This window comes from Lutra lutra, chromosome 2 (assembly GCF_902655055.1).
Source record: "Lutra lutra chromosome 2, mLutLut1.2, whole genome shotgun sequence".
In the NCBI taxonomy this organism is placed as follows: domain Eukaryota; kingdom Metazoa; phylum Chordata; class Mammalia; order Carnivora; family Mustelidae; genus Lutra; species Lutra lutra.
The window spans coordinates 73,334,406-73,353,332 of NC_062279.1; the positions used below are offsets into that span (position 1 = coordinate 73,334,406).

An 18,927-nucleotide genomic window follows, 5' to 3' on the forward strand; every position below is an offset into this window, starting at 1 on the left:
TTTCAAATTTCTATCACTATAATTGTATATTGTAATCCTTCTTCCAGATTTTGAAACATTTCTTTATAAGTATTCTCAAGAATAAGATTTCTGAAGCAATGTGAATAGTCATTGTAATGACTCTTGATTCCTATGCTAAATTTCTTTCTAAAGAGTTTGTCACAAAAAACCCAGTAATATATTTTGTCAAATTCCCCAAGAGTAAATTTTAACAAACAAACAAAAAAACCTTCAATTTTGTTTGCAAAATATAATGTCTTCATGGTTTATGTGTCTACTTTCTGGTAAATATAATGAATTATTTGACTTTGAACACATAATTATGTATTATTACTTAAAGCGTTATTAGATCTCTAAATAACATTTTCCATGTGAGTAGAGCCTTTCTATTAAAATAGGTGATCTTCTGTAATTACAGTTCTGTATGATGATCATAAGGACATCAGGTAAACATCTGAATTTGCTGTAATCTCTTGATAGCACCACACCAGCTTTATTATAATGTTTTGTCTTCCCTTTCCTGTGCAAACATCTTCCCCACTAACAGAAACTCCTAGCAAATTAAATGTAAAATAAATTTAATACTTATCCAGAACCACAGTATTTTAAATATGAATCTGACAAACTGCTGATATTTTTTAATGTATCAAAAAGAAACCACAGGAAGTTTACACTTAATGATAGTTATTTTGGACTTTACAAAATAGTAACCTAATAAAGAAGTGAAAAATATGTCTGTTGTTTTTCAGGTCACAAATATGTTCAGTGTAACACTTAACATGCTCTTTGCAAAAAGCATGATCAGCTCTTAGATAAACCAAGACAAACTGGGGTTTAAATTCTTTATGACACTAAGCAGTTTACTTAACTCCTCAGCAGATTCATCTGTCAAGTGAATGTAATAATGAGACTGTAACAGCTTTATTTTGATTATTAAAGAGATGATGCATGCCTGCACAATAAATTCTCAAAATGGCAGCTATCATATGCACACTTGGGGTTTAATTTCCCCCCTTGAACCTCATTGTTCCATTTACTTAACTACCCATATTCCATCAAACAATTTAGGCTAGACTCTAACAAAAGGAATCACTATCATCTAGTTGATTTATATTTTTTAAATATAGCACTGACAAACACCAAAAACAGACACAACTTCCTAAATGATCTGTACCAGTGAATATGATTTATAGCAAATTAGTTATTATGAACTCAAGTATTACCAAGGTACTCGGATAATGTTACAAAGCACAGCCACGTAGAGATAGGAACAGAGTCTATGTCCTTGGATGTGCTGAGGAACAGCATCTTCTTCATGTGCCTTCATATCTGTATTTTAAGAATTAAAGTAGCACGTTTTATATCTTAATGGTATCCTTCTAAAGACATAACAATTTGGAAAGTTTTTCCTAACCAATAATATCAGTGAATTTTAAATATTCTGAGCAGCTTTCTATTTAATCATACTTTGCCACTATATATGTAGCATGCATCCTTTAAAAAAGTAAATATTAAGTAAAATGTATGACCCTGATAAAGCAAAGAGGATCCATAATGTTTTTATAATGATAAAATGTATTCACTTTATAATTTCAATTTTTAAAATAAATATTTAGGAGGTTCTAAAATAAGAACCTTTGTCTCTAATTACTGGGTCACCTAAAATCTGTAAAACACATATGATATTTGTAAAATAGTGAAGTCTAAGAATGTCTTGCTTTCATCAAAATAGGATAGTAAAATGCTACGTTGAATAACATAAGTCTTAAATTAATGCCTGAGAAGAATTTTTAAAAGGCAATTAAATCTGGGGGAAGGAAGGCATGGAGAATAAGAGAGCCAAGATCCTTTGTATTTTGAGTGTTCTTCTGTGTATGACTTGGACCTCAATGGAGCTTGTGAACCATTAACTTCAATTACACTGAAAACCCCAAACAAACACTGGGCACTGTAAATCTCATTAATTTTAAACACATGGGGATTGGAATAAACGGACTTTGAATTAACTCAATCCAAATTACCTAATATTAAAATATAATTGGAATTCAGTTGCTTTAAATTGCTTGCCAGTCTGAAAGGCAGACTGCTATACTAAGGTTTTTATAATTTTGTCTATTTTTGAAGTTTCAGAATATCTTTGTAAGTAAGGTGTGACTCCAAAATTGGAAAAATAAAGGAATTTCACTGGTGCTTTCATATATTTCCTTAGTGTTGGGGGACATTTTATCAAATTTCAGCTCTAGACAAGGGAAATTTTACTATGAGTTGGTTAAACTAAACATTAAATTCGAAACAGAAGTGTCAACTGCTTAATATACCTGATAATCTATTATTCTTAGTAAAACTGTAATTTCTATATTTGTAGGTTTCATACTCTTATCCTTTCTAAAGTGATGAGGCAAAGTATGATTTTAATATCAGCTTAACCATAAATGAAAATATAATCATAAGAGGAATAAGAAATATTTGCTAAATAATAAGAATAAAAAATATGTTGCTAAAAAAAAAGATAAATCATTTTGAAACAGCGTGCCACTTTTTGGAAGTCTTGTATCATTATCCCTATACACTTATAAAGTCACTGTTTGAAAATATTATTATAATAATTTTGTGTTATTTGTACTAGCCTTTATAATATTTGATTATTAAGTGTTTGAGAGCTATATTTCATCAGGTCCCCAACTATCAATATTCTAATTATAAGTAAAAAAAACTGTTAAATCTAGGATAAATGTGCATGCACTCTATGTCTCTCCAAGTTACATTTCCAGGAAACTATGAAAAGTAGATAATAATGAAAGGCAATCCACCTTCAAAGTCCATGATATGCACATACAGCATGTGAATACTGATACCTGAGAAGAAATGTGCTTTGAAGCCCTTCTTGGATACAGTATTGTCAGATCTGAATTCAATTCTCATATTGTTGAACTGAGATGTGATCACGTCAGGCACTTCGGCACCACAAAATTTGCCATGCAACTTAGACTCAGAGGAAAGGCCACTCCAAATCTCCACATAATCGTATTTGCAAACCTAGAAAAGACATGGTTATGACAGTCACCAGATTTTAAAGTATCAAGTGGTTGACATTTACTTTTGAAAAATTTATCATGATTTTTCCCCTCTTTACTCCTCTGGTAGTCAAACTGGAATTAATAGGTAAAGAAAAAAAATCAGGGAAAGAGTCCAAATATGAGGCAGATGGCATGAAAAATAGATTAGAGAATTTTGCTCTGAATATCTCTAAGAGAGAGATATATATACCAATGCATGCCTGTTTACATGTATTTACAGCATGTATCTTTTCCAAAAAATAGAGTTTAGGAGAACAGAGATACATATTTGTTGAGATAATGGTGCTGATGGTTACAAGAACAGTATTTGCTGACTTTTAAAAAAATTGTTTAAATTTTCACTAGAAACTGTGAAAGAATTTGTCCTCTCTGTCTTATTTAATGCAGACAACAGTGACATGAAACTGATACACCTCGTCTATGAAGTGACCATTAACAAGAGAAATGTTCCTTTCTATGGTAAAGAAGAGAAAACTGAGGTTCAGAAATTTCTAAATAACTTGTCCAAAATTATACTTATCATATGTAGCAGTTCAGTGAAAATAGCACAGAGTTTGGCTTGGTCCGATGCTGCCTCCCAGAAAAACTATGTTCTAATCAGAAGAGCACCCTTAGGAAATTTCAAAGGAGAAAGACATTGGAGGATACAGTAAAAAGGATACTTTGCCTTTCAAACTTATCAAACAAATTGATATTTCTTAATTTCTTAGAGTTGCCAGGCACTATAAAATTACTCTTGAGCTATGCTGCAGGATTGCAAACAAATCTATGTGGTGGAATGGAGAGGGGAACTGACACTCCGGTGAAGCAGACTTACTCTGATTTATATGTAATGCACTAACAACACCGAAATGGAAGAAGCTAAGTGAATGCCAGGTATTCTCTGCAATTTTATAGCTTCCAACAGATGTTTCCATAATACACTTCTCCAAAGTTTCAACAGGGCACATTCTAAAGAATACATCTTGCATGAATGACCTTATTACATAAATGTCTAATTAGCAAAGCTTCACAATGCATACGATTGAACCCTGGGGCCTGATCTGTACTTTGCAATATGTCAACTCAAATGACTGGTTCTTGTGATATTAATTAGGTGATAAATAAGAAAAATATTGTTAGGAAAGTTTTTAAAAGTCTTCTATCTACTTTGTTACAGCTGCAACATCCATTTTCAGAGGGCTCTGACATAGGGTAGGAGAATGTTACCGAGGTTAAAGTTGTTTGACATCATTGATATATATATATCAATATAATAACTAAAACAATGAAGTAAAGTTTTAACTTAACCCAGTAATCTATAAATCAAGTTTTTGCTCATGCCTTCATTTTAAGTAAATAAGACATCAAACCACAATAATGGCCTTTCACATAGCAACGTCATTCTAAGTTTAAGAAACTTGGGATATGTTAGAGAGTTTGTGAAGGATCCTCCCAGGAATAAAGACCACCACCATGGAAAGAATGCTTTCATAATACAATGACCCATTTATTTCAAACCCTCTACCCTCCTTCCTCCTGAATATAAACTTCCAGCCTTCATAGTAACATCTTTCAACTAATGAATCAAAATGTCATATCAGTCACAGCTGATCGCTTTAGGGAAAATGGTTAAGAGTAGAAGTCATTCAACAACAAGTTCAGGTCAAATCATAGAACCAGTAGGGAGATTACCATGTTAAAAAAATGTTGCTCTTATGAAAACTTTTCTAAAAATGCTATAAAAATATTTTATTCATTTTAATAGTTCTCTAAATTTCAGGTAATCATTAAGGGAAAATTTTGTTTCATATGGGCAAAGTATGTTAGAAATATAAATAGCAGATTTTACTATCATAAAACAGAACACACAATGTAAGGAGGATCTTGAAAGGTACACTGAGCTCTAATATTGTATAATTCTCTAAAACATGTAAGTTCATCACATTTTAAACTTTAATATCCTTTAAGGAAACACAAAAGTCAGCAACTTCTTTTTACCTCAAAGCCATCAGTAGCACTAAAAAATCCACATAAGTGCCTTGACTAAAATAGGCAGAATTAAGAGGAAAAAAAGTCATTAAAAAGAGATAAAGAAAAGTGGGGGGAGGGGGAAGAAGCAAAGATACATATACAAAGACAACATAATGATATAAAATCCACAAATATCATCAACAATCATTGCTCAGGAGCATAAATATACTATATTTCTGTTTTTTCACTTCTTTTTTTTTCATCTTACCCTCTAGTATTCTAAATTTTATTTTTTTTATAAACATATATTTTTATTGTTTTTTCACTTCTTTACAAGTGTTCAACCGATGTATACCAGATACAAAATAATATTTGAGTTAATTTTATCGCACTTAGAAGATTTAAATCATGTTCATTTTAAAATAAACACAGAAAAGAAGTCACTGGAAGAAAGGATATGGAAATTAGAATAAGAAAAGAAAGTAGGAAAGCTCAAACAAAACTGAAATTCAGCCAATGTTGACCAACCACGCAAAGGACACAGCTCTGAAAGTTCTCATTTCTAGGCTTAACATTCCATTTGAATTTGGTGTGTGTGCACTAGCACACAGGAACTCTCAAATAAATGATTTCACTTGTTTGAACGTGGGCACATGGAAGAAAACTGGACCTTTATCACAATAAGTTACATTTTATAAAGGAAAGATAGTGTCAACTAAATGCATCTTTGTTAAGATTGAAAGTATACCAGGTTCTCCTAACTGGCTATATTTGTTATGACTCAACCAGTGGATTTTGAATTTTGACCAACTGTTTGATTTTTTTTTTTTCTTTAGAAAAGTCTATGTGACATGAAGCTGACCCTATTTTTTTCATAGTTCTTTCGTAGATCAAGAAATTGCTATATATTAATACACTATGTAAAACTCCTTCTGGGTATTTTTCAATCTCCCAGAATTAGTCTAAAATATTATCCAATGCTGGGGCGCCTGGGTGGCTCAGTGGGTTAAAGCCTCTGCCTTCAGCTCGGGTCATGGTCTCAGGGTCGTGGGATCGAGCCGCGCGTCGGGTTCTCTGCTCAGCAGGGAACCTGCTTCCTCCTCTCCCTCTCTGCCTACCTCTCTGCCTACTTGTGATCTCTGTCAAATAAATAAATAAAATCTTAAAAAAAAAAAGTAGTTCTCTTTAAAATATTATCCAATGCCAACAGGAATTACAAGCAATTGTAGAAATGAACAGGAGAACAAAGAAAGACTATGACTTCTCTATGGTTATACTACTGAAATCCATCCTCCCTCCCTCCCTCCATCCCTTCCTTCCTTCCTTCCTTCCTTCCTTCCTTCCTTCCTTTTACCAGTTTGTCTTCAAAGGGTCCCAAAACACAATAGAAAAAGTTATGTTTATTATTCACTTACTTCATTGCCCTCCAATTCAAAAAACTCAAACTTCATGGAAATTCTGTATTGGGTTGGTGCAACCACCTGCCACACACAGTTTTTATTAGGAGGGTACTCCTTGGGCCATCCTGGAGTGGTTATGGTGCCATTAAGCTTGGTAAGAAGTCCACCACAAGCCGCTAGAAGGAAATAAAAAGACAAGGTTTTCCCCTAATAGAGTCAACTTCTTCTTAGCACCTTTCCACTGACAACCAAACATCTCAGCATTCAATCTCAATCATCTTCCAGATTTTTCAAAATCTAGAAAGCTGCAGTCTCTGTTCCTTAGTTTGTAGTACAACTATTTTAATCATCAAATCCCATTCATAAGATGTTAATCCGTAGCTTTGGACCCAAGCAAAATACGGCTATATGACGTTTCAGATCACTCTCAAAGTTAAAGAAGCAATATAAAGAAAACTGGGTGTCAGTTGTCTTATCTTTTAAATGGGTATAATAATATCTACACCATATTGTTGTTATGAGAATTAATGGAAAGATAAGCATAAAGCATACTACAGTCCAATGTAATGGAACCAAAATCAACTGCTTATTTCCTCAAATTCTTTTTCCCCAAGATAAGCAATTCTTGGAGTTACTTGAGTTAGTAAACAAATTAAACTAGAATAAGGAGGTCATTTTATCATTCCAAAACTCCATTTAACAACTATCTTCATCTTTTGAATGATCTATTTAAAAGGGGTAGCATTTAATATGTTACTTCTCTTCCTTATTGTTAATGAAATTAGCAAAATAATGGAATCCAAACAAAAGAGAACACATATTGTACAAGGTATGTAATTAAATCCAAGGGAGTCAAGAGTTACCTAAAGTAACCAGTCTCTTTAATAGCCTTTGTGTATATACATGCACAAGCATGTGCATGCGCGTGTGTGTGTCTGTGTGTATGTGTGTGTGTGTGTATATTACTGTATTTATAAATGTATTGTAAAAATAACCGGTACTTTCATATTTACCACTTTTTGGTGAATTATTAAAAAGTAAAATAATTATTTTTAGGCACCACACAGAACTAATAGTCATGCTACCTTAGTATTGTCTGGTATATAATGTTTTCTGTTTTAAAGATACTACATTGCCTTCATAACTGTGTCTATTTTATTCTAGTACAAAGAGCAGATTAGTAGTTTAATAGATAGGATGGAGACTTTTGCCCAAGAGAAAATTTTAAACTTTTAAGTAGAAATGGATAGTCTCTGACTTTTTAAATTTAGGTCAGTTAAGGGTATGGCATTTATTCATTAAGCAAGTAAGTCTGTCACCTTTACCACTGTTATGTCCTGTATTACAGATACAGTAGAGAACAAGGTGCTCATTTTTGGGGAGTTTACATTTAACATTTTTGTGAGAACCACCAAAAGTAAACTTAATAATTATGTAACTATAAGTAATGTTAAACTACTACAAGTTCTATGAAGATGATTTTGGCAGACATGTTGAGAGATGAATCAAGGAGGAATAGAACAGAGGAAGGAAGATAAGCCCCTTTATGTTGTAACTTAAGTATGGGGCTTGAAACAGGGTGGCACAGGGGAAATGAGGGGGGAAAAGGAGCAGCTTTAAATTCTGAAGGAAGTGATCGTAAGACATGGCAACAAAACATTGTGTAGGAAATATCTTAGAATGTGTAGAGGAAATGGAGAAAACACAGCAAAATCTCTTTGTTTATGAATCATTTATTAATAAAACAAATTTAGCTCCTGCTTTATGTTTGTGCTAGATGCTAGAGATACAAAAATAATTCAGATTCAGGATTCTGCACTTTAGTAAGGGAGAGGGACCCATAAACTATGTTAAGAAAAAGTAAAAATAAATGGTAGATGGATGGATAAAATCTAGACCTAGACAGAGATAAAAATAGAAATAGATATATATAGAGATGATATAGGTAAATAGGGTAAGAAAGAGAGAGGGAGAGAGAGGAGAAATACATAGAAATATAGATCAGATAAACAAGATGGCCTGGTAACCAAAGGAGGAAATGACTGATTCTGTAACAAGCACACAGGCAACGCTTCATGTTAACAATGACTACCAACTGAGTCTTATCAGTTGAGGAAAGAGGTTGCTATAGAGGAAAGGAAGGGAGGTAGAAAGAGAATGAGAAGGTATTAAAGGAGGAAGGAATGGTGTGGCGGGGGTGGGGTCAGAGCCCTGGGGTGGTGCAGGTTCATGCCAGGAGCTCTACATGCAAATGCGACCCTACCTTCACAGCTCCTCTTGTCAGGTCCCAGCTCATAGCCAGGCTCACAAGCACACTGATAACTGCCCAGCGTGTTCAGACATCGCTGCTCACAGCCCCCACGGTCAGGTTTGGCACACTCGTCTTCCTCTACAAAGATGGCGAGAGAGGTAGAGAACAACCAGAGTATTATGTTTTACATACTAAGGTGTGAAATTTTTTGAAAATATGACACTTAATAACTGAATGAAACAAAGACAACTGATTTCTTCTACAAAGGAGCAGGAACAACTTGCAAGCCTTTGATAGATGGCATACCAGAATTCATGCTGCTGCAATCTAAGAGTTGTGTAAGAACCAAGGGCAGGACTAGAAACATAGCAGTGTCAACTGAAGATCACCTTATCTTCAACATGTATGTGGGTTGTTTGCTTTTTTGTTTTTTCTAATTTCAAGGTCAAAGGGAATTCTTACAACACAAAGAATGCCCAGAATAAAATAGAAAAACTTATTGAAAAAACAGCTTCACTTGTTGATTTCATAGTATAATTTGCTAGATATTCTGAAAAATGCTTTTAAAGAAATGCCATTATCAAGAAACAGCTTATGGTGAATATAAATTGAAAGAAAATTCTGAAATTTACTGAACCTCTTTAAAGTATTCAGTGTTTTTTATATAGACATATTGATCCAGAAAATATAAAAATTCCATATTTTGTAACTACATACACTATTTTATTTTATATGGAAACATAAAAATGTATATATGAAAAATATATAAATATATATGTATGAAAAATATACAGTATTAAAACAATGTACATGACAAGGTATTCCCTAATCTCAATTCCCAGGAGTAATCTAGTATGAGTTAAGAAAATAGCAAACAATATTCTTTGGAGAAATTCTGCACTGGCCCAACTCCAAGCATTTTTTTTTAAAGATTTTATTTATTTATTTGACAGACAGAGAACACAAGTAGGCAGAGAGGCAGGCAGAGAGAGAGGAAGGGAAGCAGGCTCCCCACTGAGCAGACAGCCAGGAGCAGGGCTCGATCCCAGGACCGCTGGATCATGACCTGAGCCTAAGGCAGAGGCTTTAACCCACTGAGCCACCCAGGCGCCCCGTTCCAAGCATTTTTGATAACCAATATATAAGCGTCATAGGAGAGAATCTTGATGGTATGTTTCTTCTACTATAAAATACTACAAAACTAATGCATGTAAATGTACAATTTAATGGATACTTTTAATGCATTTAGTGAAAGTACCAGGGTTCTCTGCCTTTCAAATCATATGGTGAATACCTAAGTAATTCTCAGGGAAAATACATTATACTGTTCTTTAAATAACACAAATGTTCGGTTATTAATTGCACTAAATTTTGACATACACAACTAAATCCATCATTTATTCTATAAAAGTCAGTGTAAAATTTTTTTTTCTCTCCAGTAAAAGATTTATTTTATAATGACACACTTAATGTTAAGTGCCTATGAATTTTCTAAATGCAAATTTGATGCTTTTTGCACTAAAATGGCTTTGTTTTGGGGTGCCTGTGTGGTACAGTTGTTTAAGGGTCTGACTCTTGGTTTTGATCTCAGGATCTTGAGATTGAGCCCTGAGTCGGGTTCTGTGCTCAGCATGGAGTCTGTGTGAGGATTCTCTCTCTCTTTCCCTCCATACCCTCTCAAATAAATAAGTAAACTTTTAAAAATAAATAAATAAAATGGTTCTTTTTACTTCAGTAATGCACACCAAATAAGGGAGATGAAAATATACTAAAATTTGGTTATGTGATTTAAAATTAAAGCTGGTTAATAATAATTCTTTGCCAAAGGACATTTTAGGTATCAGAAGAGTCTGCTAAGGAGGCCATACATTATTTCCAACATGGTGAAACATTATTCTCTACAAGGTGGTTTAGAAACGCTGTTACCTGGAAATAAATTAATTAATGATGACTTCTGGATACGAATTATGTTGACTACATTGCAAATGTTTTTTCCCTGTTTAAATTCCCTCTCTGGATTTTGCCATTTTGAGCATTTCATAAAAATGGATGGTAGGATATCCTAATGGAGTTCCTGCCCTGTGCTACAAAGTTCCAAATTCCAGTATTTTACCATTGATCTTTTACATCAAAAATCATTCAAATATGCCTAATGCACAGTGCAGGATTAACTTCCAGTATAACTTTTCTGTAGTTCTCTCTTAACTCAGTGTTAAATATCACATTTCCCCTAACAAAGAAAATCTCACACTTTGAATTACTTCAAATTACCTTTAAAGAAATTGGCAGCAAACCCTGCCTTGTTCACAGTTCCATCAGAAACAAATTTCATCCACAAGGTATTGGAGGTAGATTTGATATCTTCAGGTTTATCATAACCACAGAAACGCCCTATCAAAGGACTATTTTCACTGGTTCCATCTCGAACTTCTAGGTAGTCATAGGCACAGTTGTCATGTCTTTCAATCTGCAACAATAAAGATATGGGAAGATATATCTCATTAATAGAAAAAACAATTTTTGTAGAAAGAGTATTATGTGTTCTCAGTGCCATAGTACTGACAGGGTCATATAACAAGTTACTTATACCAAATGGGAGCTCTTCTTGTGAGCGTGCATGACAATATCTATACCACCCATGAATAAAGGGCCTATTTTTCTGGTTGACAGAGAGAGACACAAAAATCTATGGAACAGTGTATCCACATGCGTCACAACCAACAGAAGTTAGCTGCATTTTAAAAAAGTAAAATAAAATATAAGTACTAATCCTTTGGGGAAAAAGAGCTAAAAAAAAATCCAGACTTAAAATTATCATTAAAAATCTGAATGAGATATTCTATAAGCAATGTATAATTTGTTCTGTAACATAAAAATTGTTAGTTCATCAACAAAACTATTAATTTATTCATAGAGAAGTCTGATTCAATTCTGATAAATATTGCACTGTTTCAAGTTATAAATCTCTTTTTTTTTTAAGATTTTATTTATTTATTTGACAGAGAGAGATCACAAGTAGGCAGAGAGGCAGGCAGAGAGAGAGAGAGAGGAGGAACAGACTCCGTGCTGAGCAGAGAGCCCAATGCGGGACTTGATCCCAGGACCCTGAGATCATGACCTGAGCCGAAGGCAGAGGCTTAACCCACTGAGCCACCCAGGTGCCCCTATAAATCTCTTTTTAAAGGAAAATTTGGTAATATGAAATTACATACTTCCTAGTCTATATAATTTTTTACCGATAGTCAGCATAGCTGTAGCAAGTCTATTGTATGTAGAATCAACACTGGCTATTCCTTTCTAGGGTAATATGGCTGTTCAGGTGAGCCCTTTTACCCCAATACACTCTTCTTAATCCATATAACCTGCAGGAACTCAATCTCTTTCCTTAAAAAATTAAATGCAAGTAAGATCTCAGACCCATAAAACTTTAGGAAGAGCTTCATGCTCATGGACCTATGTTTTAGCCCCAAACTTCTAAAAACAACAAACCAAAATTTACAAATTGTTTTTCAAACTATAAAACAATTTCTAAATAAAATTCTTACCTTTTTTCCTACCTAAAATGGGTATTAGCCCCAAACTCTTAATAAGTTAAATACTTATTAGATATTTAAAGCTAGAAAATACAAGCATCTAAAATCAATAAGCCGTGAAAAGTATCACATCCTGTCAACTCACATTCAACATACAATTCACTAATTTATGGAATTCTTCTATTAAAAAAAAATGAATGTCAGAGAATACATTCATTCCATGGAACCATGGTCTGAATCGACGACTGCTGGTATAGCTGGTTGAAGAATCCATTTCATAATTTTGTCAATACATTAAGAATGATAACCTTCAAATGAGATACCATATGGACAAATAGAAAACAACAGATTCTGAAGGACAGATTAGATCAGAACTAATTACTACATTTGCTGCTCATCTTTTCCCAACCACAAATCAGGATGCATTCACTCCTTCAACGAATATTCAGTGTCTGCTCGATGCTAGGCATTCTTCTCACTGCGTGGTGTGCATCCTTTAGCAAAATAACAAAGAGCCTCACCCTCCTGGACCTTACATGCTACTGTCGGGTAGAGAGCAAAGGGATAACAAACAAGATAAACAGTGAAATTATAAAATATTTGCAACCAATAAATTTTATGGAAAAATATAAAGTGAAACAAGGTGAAAGGTATGAAAAGTGGGGAAGTGAAGTTTATAATCTTAAATACATAATCTTAAATTATACCACCAGTATTTGGGTTTGATTTACAAATCATGTTTTTTCCTAAAAATGTGTTTTCTTTGCATGTGGAATTAAGGGAAAGAATGGGAAAATGTTCACTATAAAAAGTATCTCACTTTTGGGCACCTGGGTGGTTCAGTGGGTTAAGCCTCTGCCTTCAGCTCCGGTCATGATCTCAGGATCCTTGGATCGAGTCCCGCATCGGGCTCTCTGCTCAGCAGGGAGCCTGCTTCCTCCTCTCTCTCTACCTCTCTCTCTGCTTGCCTCTCTGCCTACTTGTGATCTCTCTCTGTCAAATAAATTTAAAAAAAATCTAAAAAAAAAAAAGTATCTCACTTTTAAAGCATATTTTTAAGACTACAGCTGTTTAAATAGAGAGATGGTCTGGGAGAGCTAACAGTGACACTAGTAACTTAATTAGTCACCAGGGATGACAAGGCCAATCTGACCAGCTATATTATATGTTGTCTTTTCTCAGTCTTTAATATACTCCTTCCAAAATCACAGTTCTCTATAAATATGAGAATTTCCAGATTGGCCAAAGGGCTTTCTTCGGTCAAGGGGACACATTTTCATCCCAAACTCTCCAGGTATAGGCTTGATAAAAGAATGAACAACACTGAACTGGTGACAAACTGTAGAAAATAAGAGAGGTCTCAGCAAGCTCCCCTCACCTGCCTGGGTGAGAGGCACAGAACAGATTGCTCCTGACTCAGGAATCATTTTGGAAGAAAAAGGAAAGAATGAATTAGAAGAAGAAAGGAAATGAGAATATACAATAAAGTGGCTCCTTTTCATAGGTCAACTAAGAAAAATAAAATTGGTTGATATTATAAGCCATACTAGAATAAAAAGTAAGAAGCCTAATGAGAAAGGGTTTTTAATTTCTGTTTTGAGGAAACAATGGCTTTCAAAAATTACTATGTTAACAAGGAAGAAACCAAGATAGACACTACCAAAAAAGAAACCAAAAAAACCTGTACTTTGTTCTTCTAATAGATACCTAATGGATCTCTTTAAATTTCAACTTAAAGTATCTGCATATTTACTGTTTACTTAGCAAAAAATTAGAGGTTTAAATATTTTATATGATAAACAAAGTATAAATATTTCATGGATAAAAGGCATGAAAATGGTCAATTTTAGGATTAATTCTACCGTTACCTATTTATGAATTATGTATTTCATACATATTAAATATTATGCACTTTGTGTAAGGGGTAACTAAACAGAAACTTATATTGTATTTTCACAAAGCAAATGCAGTTGTTCCTGCCTAGAATGTAAAATGTGCCTCATATATATGAATTTATGATATTTAGAAATGCATTATCGCTTTAAAACACTCCTAGATATCTTATCAATGACCTCAAGGATCTTTACATATTTTTCAGTATAACTCCATTAATTCTAATTGTAATGTGTGCACAATGAATCTGCCCTATTGGTGTTAATTATGATTATAGCTCTTCAACTACATCTACACAAGAGTAATGATGGTGAGCACAAATGAAAGTTTGAGTTCTTTTAGTTATGTCATTTATGTAACATTTTCTTCAGCTATATCAATTACTTCATAAATTAATATACAGAATGGATAGAAATAAATCTGGTTGAGGCTAAAAAGTGGATAAGTCCATTGGTATTTTGCCAGTAAGCTCCATAAGAAGGAAGAACAACAAAGTCAATGATTTATAAAAACAAAAACGAAAAAGCAGTTTCTTTTCGAGTTACAGCATGGACCCAGTTCCTATCTGGAACCTGAATGCAATGTCGTGCACAATTACACATCTAATAAATATGTTTTGATAATGATGATGCTGATTTATTACAGACTTCAAGATAATCAGAGCACAAACCATATACAAATGTGACAAGTTTATCGTAATGTAAACAGACCTAATATGTACATATAGAACACAACAAAAGTGACAGTAAGCACTGAACAGTTTTTAGGAAACTGAAATTTAAAAGATACTGGAAGGAGATTCAAACACACAGAAAAGAAAGAATGAGTATAAAGGTTAGCCAGAAGGGATTAATATTATATTTCATTACTACAAAGAGCTCAGGCCTTTAGTGGCAGGTTAGAAAAGAAGCATGGAAAAGCTGAGTGATGTTTATTTAGCAAGAACTAAAATCAATTAAATGCAACCTAAAGTAGTCAATCTCTCATTCTAAAACTGCAAACCAGTGCTGAGATTTGTGGTCAAAAGAAAGGACCAGGCCCAGGCTTAGGATCCATTCATACACTTGGCCTTCATTTTATAATCGAATTTCCAAATAAATATTACAAAAAATCTACCTAGTTATTTGTAAAAAGCTCTGAAAACTCCAAAACTTCTAGATAATGATTTCAATAAAAGCCCCTCGATATTCCATGAAAAACTAAATATAGATTGAGAAGTTCTCCACTTGATTCAACAATCCCACTTCGGGGTATATATCTAAAACATTGAAAGCAAGGGGGCGCCTGGGTGGCTCAGTGGGTTAAGCCTCTGCCTTCCACTCAGATCATGATCTCAGGGTCATGGGATCAAGCCTCACATCGGCCTTTCTGCTCAGCAGGGAGCCTGCTTCCCCCCTCTCTCTACCTGTCTCTTTGCCTACTTGTGATCCCTCTCTCTCTGTCAAATAAATAAATAAGATCTTAAAAAAAAAATTGAAAGCAGGGTCTGAAAGAGATATTTGTAGCTTCATGTTTATACCAGCATCATTCACACTAATCAAAGATGGAAGCAATCCAAATGTCCATCAATGGATGAATGAATCAACAAAATGCCGAATATATATGCATGGAATGTTCTTCAGCCTTAAAAAGGAAGGAAATCCTTTCATGCACTACAACATGGATGAACCTTGTGGATGTTACACTGAGTGAAATAAGAGTCAGAAAAAGGCAAAAACCAGATGATTCCACTTACATGAGGTACCTAGAGTAGTCAAATTCATAGTGACAGAAAGTAGAAATGTGCTTGCCAGCACTTGGAGGCAGGGAGAAAGAGGAGTTGTTTGGGGGTATAAAGTTTCAGTTTTGCAAGATGAAAAGAGTTTTGGGGAATGGTTGCACAATATGTATGAACCTAACACTAATGAACTGTACACTTTAAAAATGGTTAAGATAGTAAATTTTGTATTTTTTTTATTTTACTCTAATAATGAAAACAACCCTCTCTTATGACTGTTACAATGTAGTTTTAAAATATAATTAATATAGTCCACTACACAAATGATTCAACTTCTACAAATAATATAATTTAAAATCGTATACCCAGGGAACAATGTTAAACTCATTATTTTTTGCTTTGGAGGAAAAAAATGTTCAATGAAAGTGTGACTAAAAAACAATGTAGATTGGGGCGCCTGGGTGGCTCAGTGGGTTGGGCCATTGCCTTCGGCTCGGGTCATGATCTCAGGGTCCTGGAATCGAGTCCCGCATCGGGCTCTCTGCTCGGCGGGGGGCCTGCTTCCCTCTCTCTCTCTCTGTTTGCCTCTCTGTCTACTTGTGATCTCTCTCTGTCAAATAAATAAATAGAATCTTTGAAAAAAAAATGTAGATTAACATTCATCATTAAAAATTAATTTGGGGAATTTCCATATCTGTGTAGATTTCCCATATGTATACTACTACATAAACTCTTGTTAAAATGATAAAAATAAATTAATTTTAATAATGGGAAAATTGCAGTAGAGTCTAGGACATAATGCTATCAACAAAAGGAATTTTATAAAAAAGGAGAAAAGCTTAATAAAGATCATTATTTTAAAATTTGTTACTATCAGACTTAGTATTTCATTATTTAATAATTATTTTATTATTACTATTTATTATTAATTAATATTAACACACAGATCATTACAGCTCAAAAACAGAGAAAAAATATATACATCCAACCATGTGATAATGAAAATCATGAGTCTGGATTAGGTCTATTTCCATGTGACTTGGATTTTTTAATGCTGCCATTCTAGTTTTTTCTTTCATGACAGTTACTTTTAACTCACTCTTAAATTTAATAAATGTTCATTGAAGGGTGCCTGGGTGGCTCAGTTGGTTAAGCGGCTGTCTTCGGCTCAGGTCATGATCCCAGAGTCCAGGGATCAAGTCCCGCATCAGGCTCCCAGCTCCACGGGGAGTCTGCTTCTCCCTCTGACTTTCTCTCCTCTCATGCTCTCTCTCACTCTCTTGCTCAAATAAAAATAAATAAAATCCAAAAAAATATATTCACTGAAAACTTACTATTGGCAGAAAATATACACTTGACAATGTATAAACGGTGGTGAATAAAGCAGACATGTCCCTGACTGATAAACATATGCTGATTAAACACCACAAATGCACAAAGGAAGACAGCTATAAAGGGAAAGATTTAATAATATGAGAGCTTATAGACGCCTCTCTCTGCTACCAGGACCTGGGTTCAATAGTGTACAGTCCATGGAATGGATTTCAGTCACAATGCTACTAATTATGAACTGTGTGACCTTGGGCAAGTTTATTTAAATGAACACATGCTAATCTTTCAGAGTAGAAATACAGCCTAAACCATAAATCTGAAGAGCTACTTAATTATCTTTTAAATCGTCAACCAATATGTATTCTTAGCCAAACATCCAAAAACAGTAAATGGCAAACAGAAAAATGTTAACTAATTAAGATTTCTTTGTCTTGGCTTCCTAGGTCATTTAAAAGACTACTTAACTTAAACAATATAAAATATTTAAAGGAATTAAAGGATTACTTGTAGTCAGGCAATCCTCAAAGTATCAAGATAAGAACTTTTGAACATAGTTTACAATTGTGCAGCTTGCAGTAATAATGGGTAAGACTATTAAACATTTGTGATTTTTCTAAGGGAAGTACAACCAAATCAGAGTGTATAGAAAGGCTGACAAGTATCTCAAACTTAATCCCACTTAAATTAATGTATGTGGGGATTTCAGTGTAAACATAAGTAAGCTCCAGATTTATTTTACTTCTTTTCCGCTTTGTGGACATTTCTTTGAAGTTGTTACTATAAACATTTCCAATCTCCCAAACTTTTCCTCTTCTGTATTTCTGCACACTGAAAGTGCTCGCACAAAACAGTAATATAGAGGTTTCTTTACAAATAACTCCAAAATTATTTCTGACATGATCTACATCCACATTCAAACCTACTGCAGTACCGTCTTAAAAAGCAATGTGTCATAACTACTAGAGAAGAACAAGGTTCCCAAATGGTAAAACTACAGACATATCAGAAGTCTATTGACCTCCAAACAGTATCCTTTCCTTCTCAAAGATACCTGAAATTCATTAGCAAAGACCCTTGTTCAGATTTTCTTTCTGTACTCACATTAAAATCTAAGTAGCATAGAAGACCTAAAGTCACAACATAAATTCACCGAAAGGTATAAATAATAGATAACTATTAAGTTCTTTATGGTGGATTTCAACAAAATGATGGACATATTTGTATTTAGGCCCCTTTTATCTAAGGGGAAAGTGTAACATAGAAAATAAAACAAAAATAAAAAGTTACAAAAATAAGCGTTTGGGGTCTTTTTTTTAGATTTATTTATTTATTTATTTGACAGACAGAGATCACAAGTAGGCAGAGAAGCAGGAAGAGAGAGAGAGAGGAGGAAGCAGGCTCACCCCTGAACAGAGAGCCCAATGCGGGACTCGATCTCAGGACCCTGAGATCATGACCTGAGCCAAAGGCAGAGGCTTTAACCCACTGAGCTACCCAGGTGCCCCCAAAATAAGAGTTTTTTAATAAAGGCAAAGACTGATATCAATGAATAAAACTGTTTGATCAGACAAAACCACAAAACACTAAGAAGTGGTGAGAAATTTTATACATCTTCAAAATAAAATGTAAAAGCCAAAGACTGAAAATATATTATGTAAATAAAAATAAATTGATATAAACAGATACAAATCAACTAGGTGAAACCAATCACCTAATGACCACCAGAACAAATTAAAAATATATACATGATTGATTCTCAGTATTCAGGGTA

General features: G+C 34.0%; 1 protein-coding gene across 6 annotated transcripts in view; it reads right to left on the reverse strand.

The window, feature by feature from the left end:
• Positions 1-18,927, reverse strand: part of TLL1 (tolloid like 1) — a 236,586-nt gene that overhangs the window by 48,100 nt on the left and 169,559 nt on the right. For all 6 annotated transcript variants that reach the window (XM_047717735.1, XM_047717730.1, XM_047717731.1 and 3 more), the window contains 4 exons: positions 10,953-11,148; positions 8,694-8,819; positions 6,446-6,606; positions 2,856-3,036 (listed from right to left, as the gene is read on the reverse strand). In XM_047717735.1, the coding sequence (XP_047573691.1) occupies positions 2,856-3,036; positions 6,446-6,606; positions 8,694-8,819; positions 10,953-11,148 (664 nt within the window). The remainder of the gene's footprint in view (positions 1-2,855; positions 3,037-6,445; positions 6,607-8,693; positions 8,820-10,952; positions 11,149-18,927) is intronic.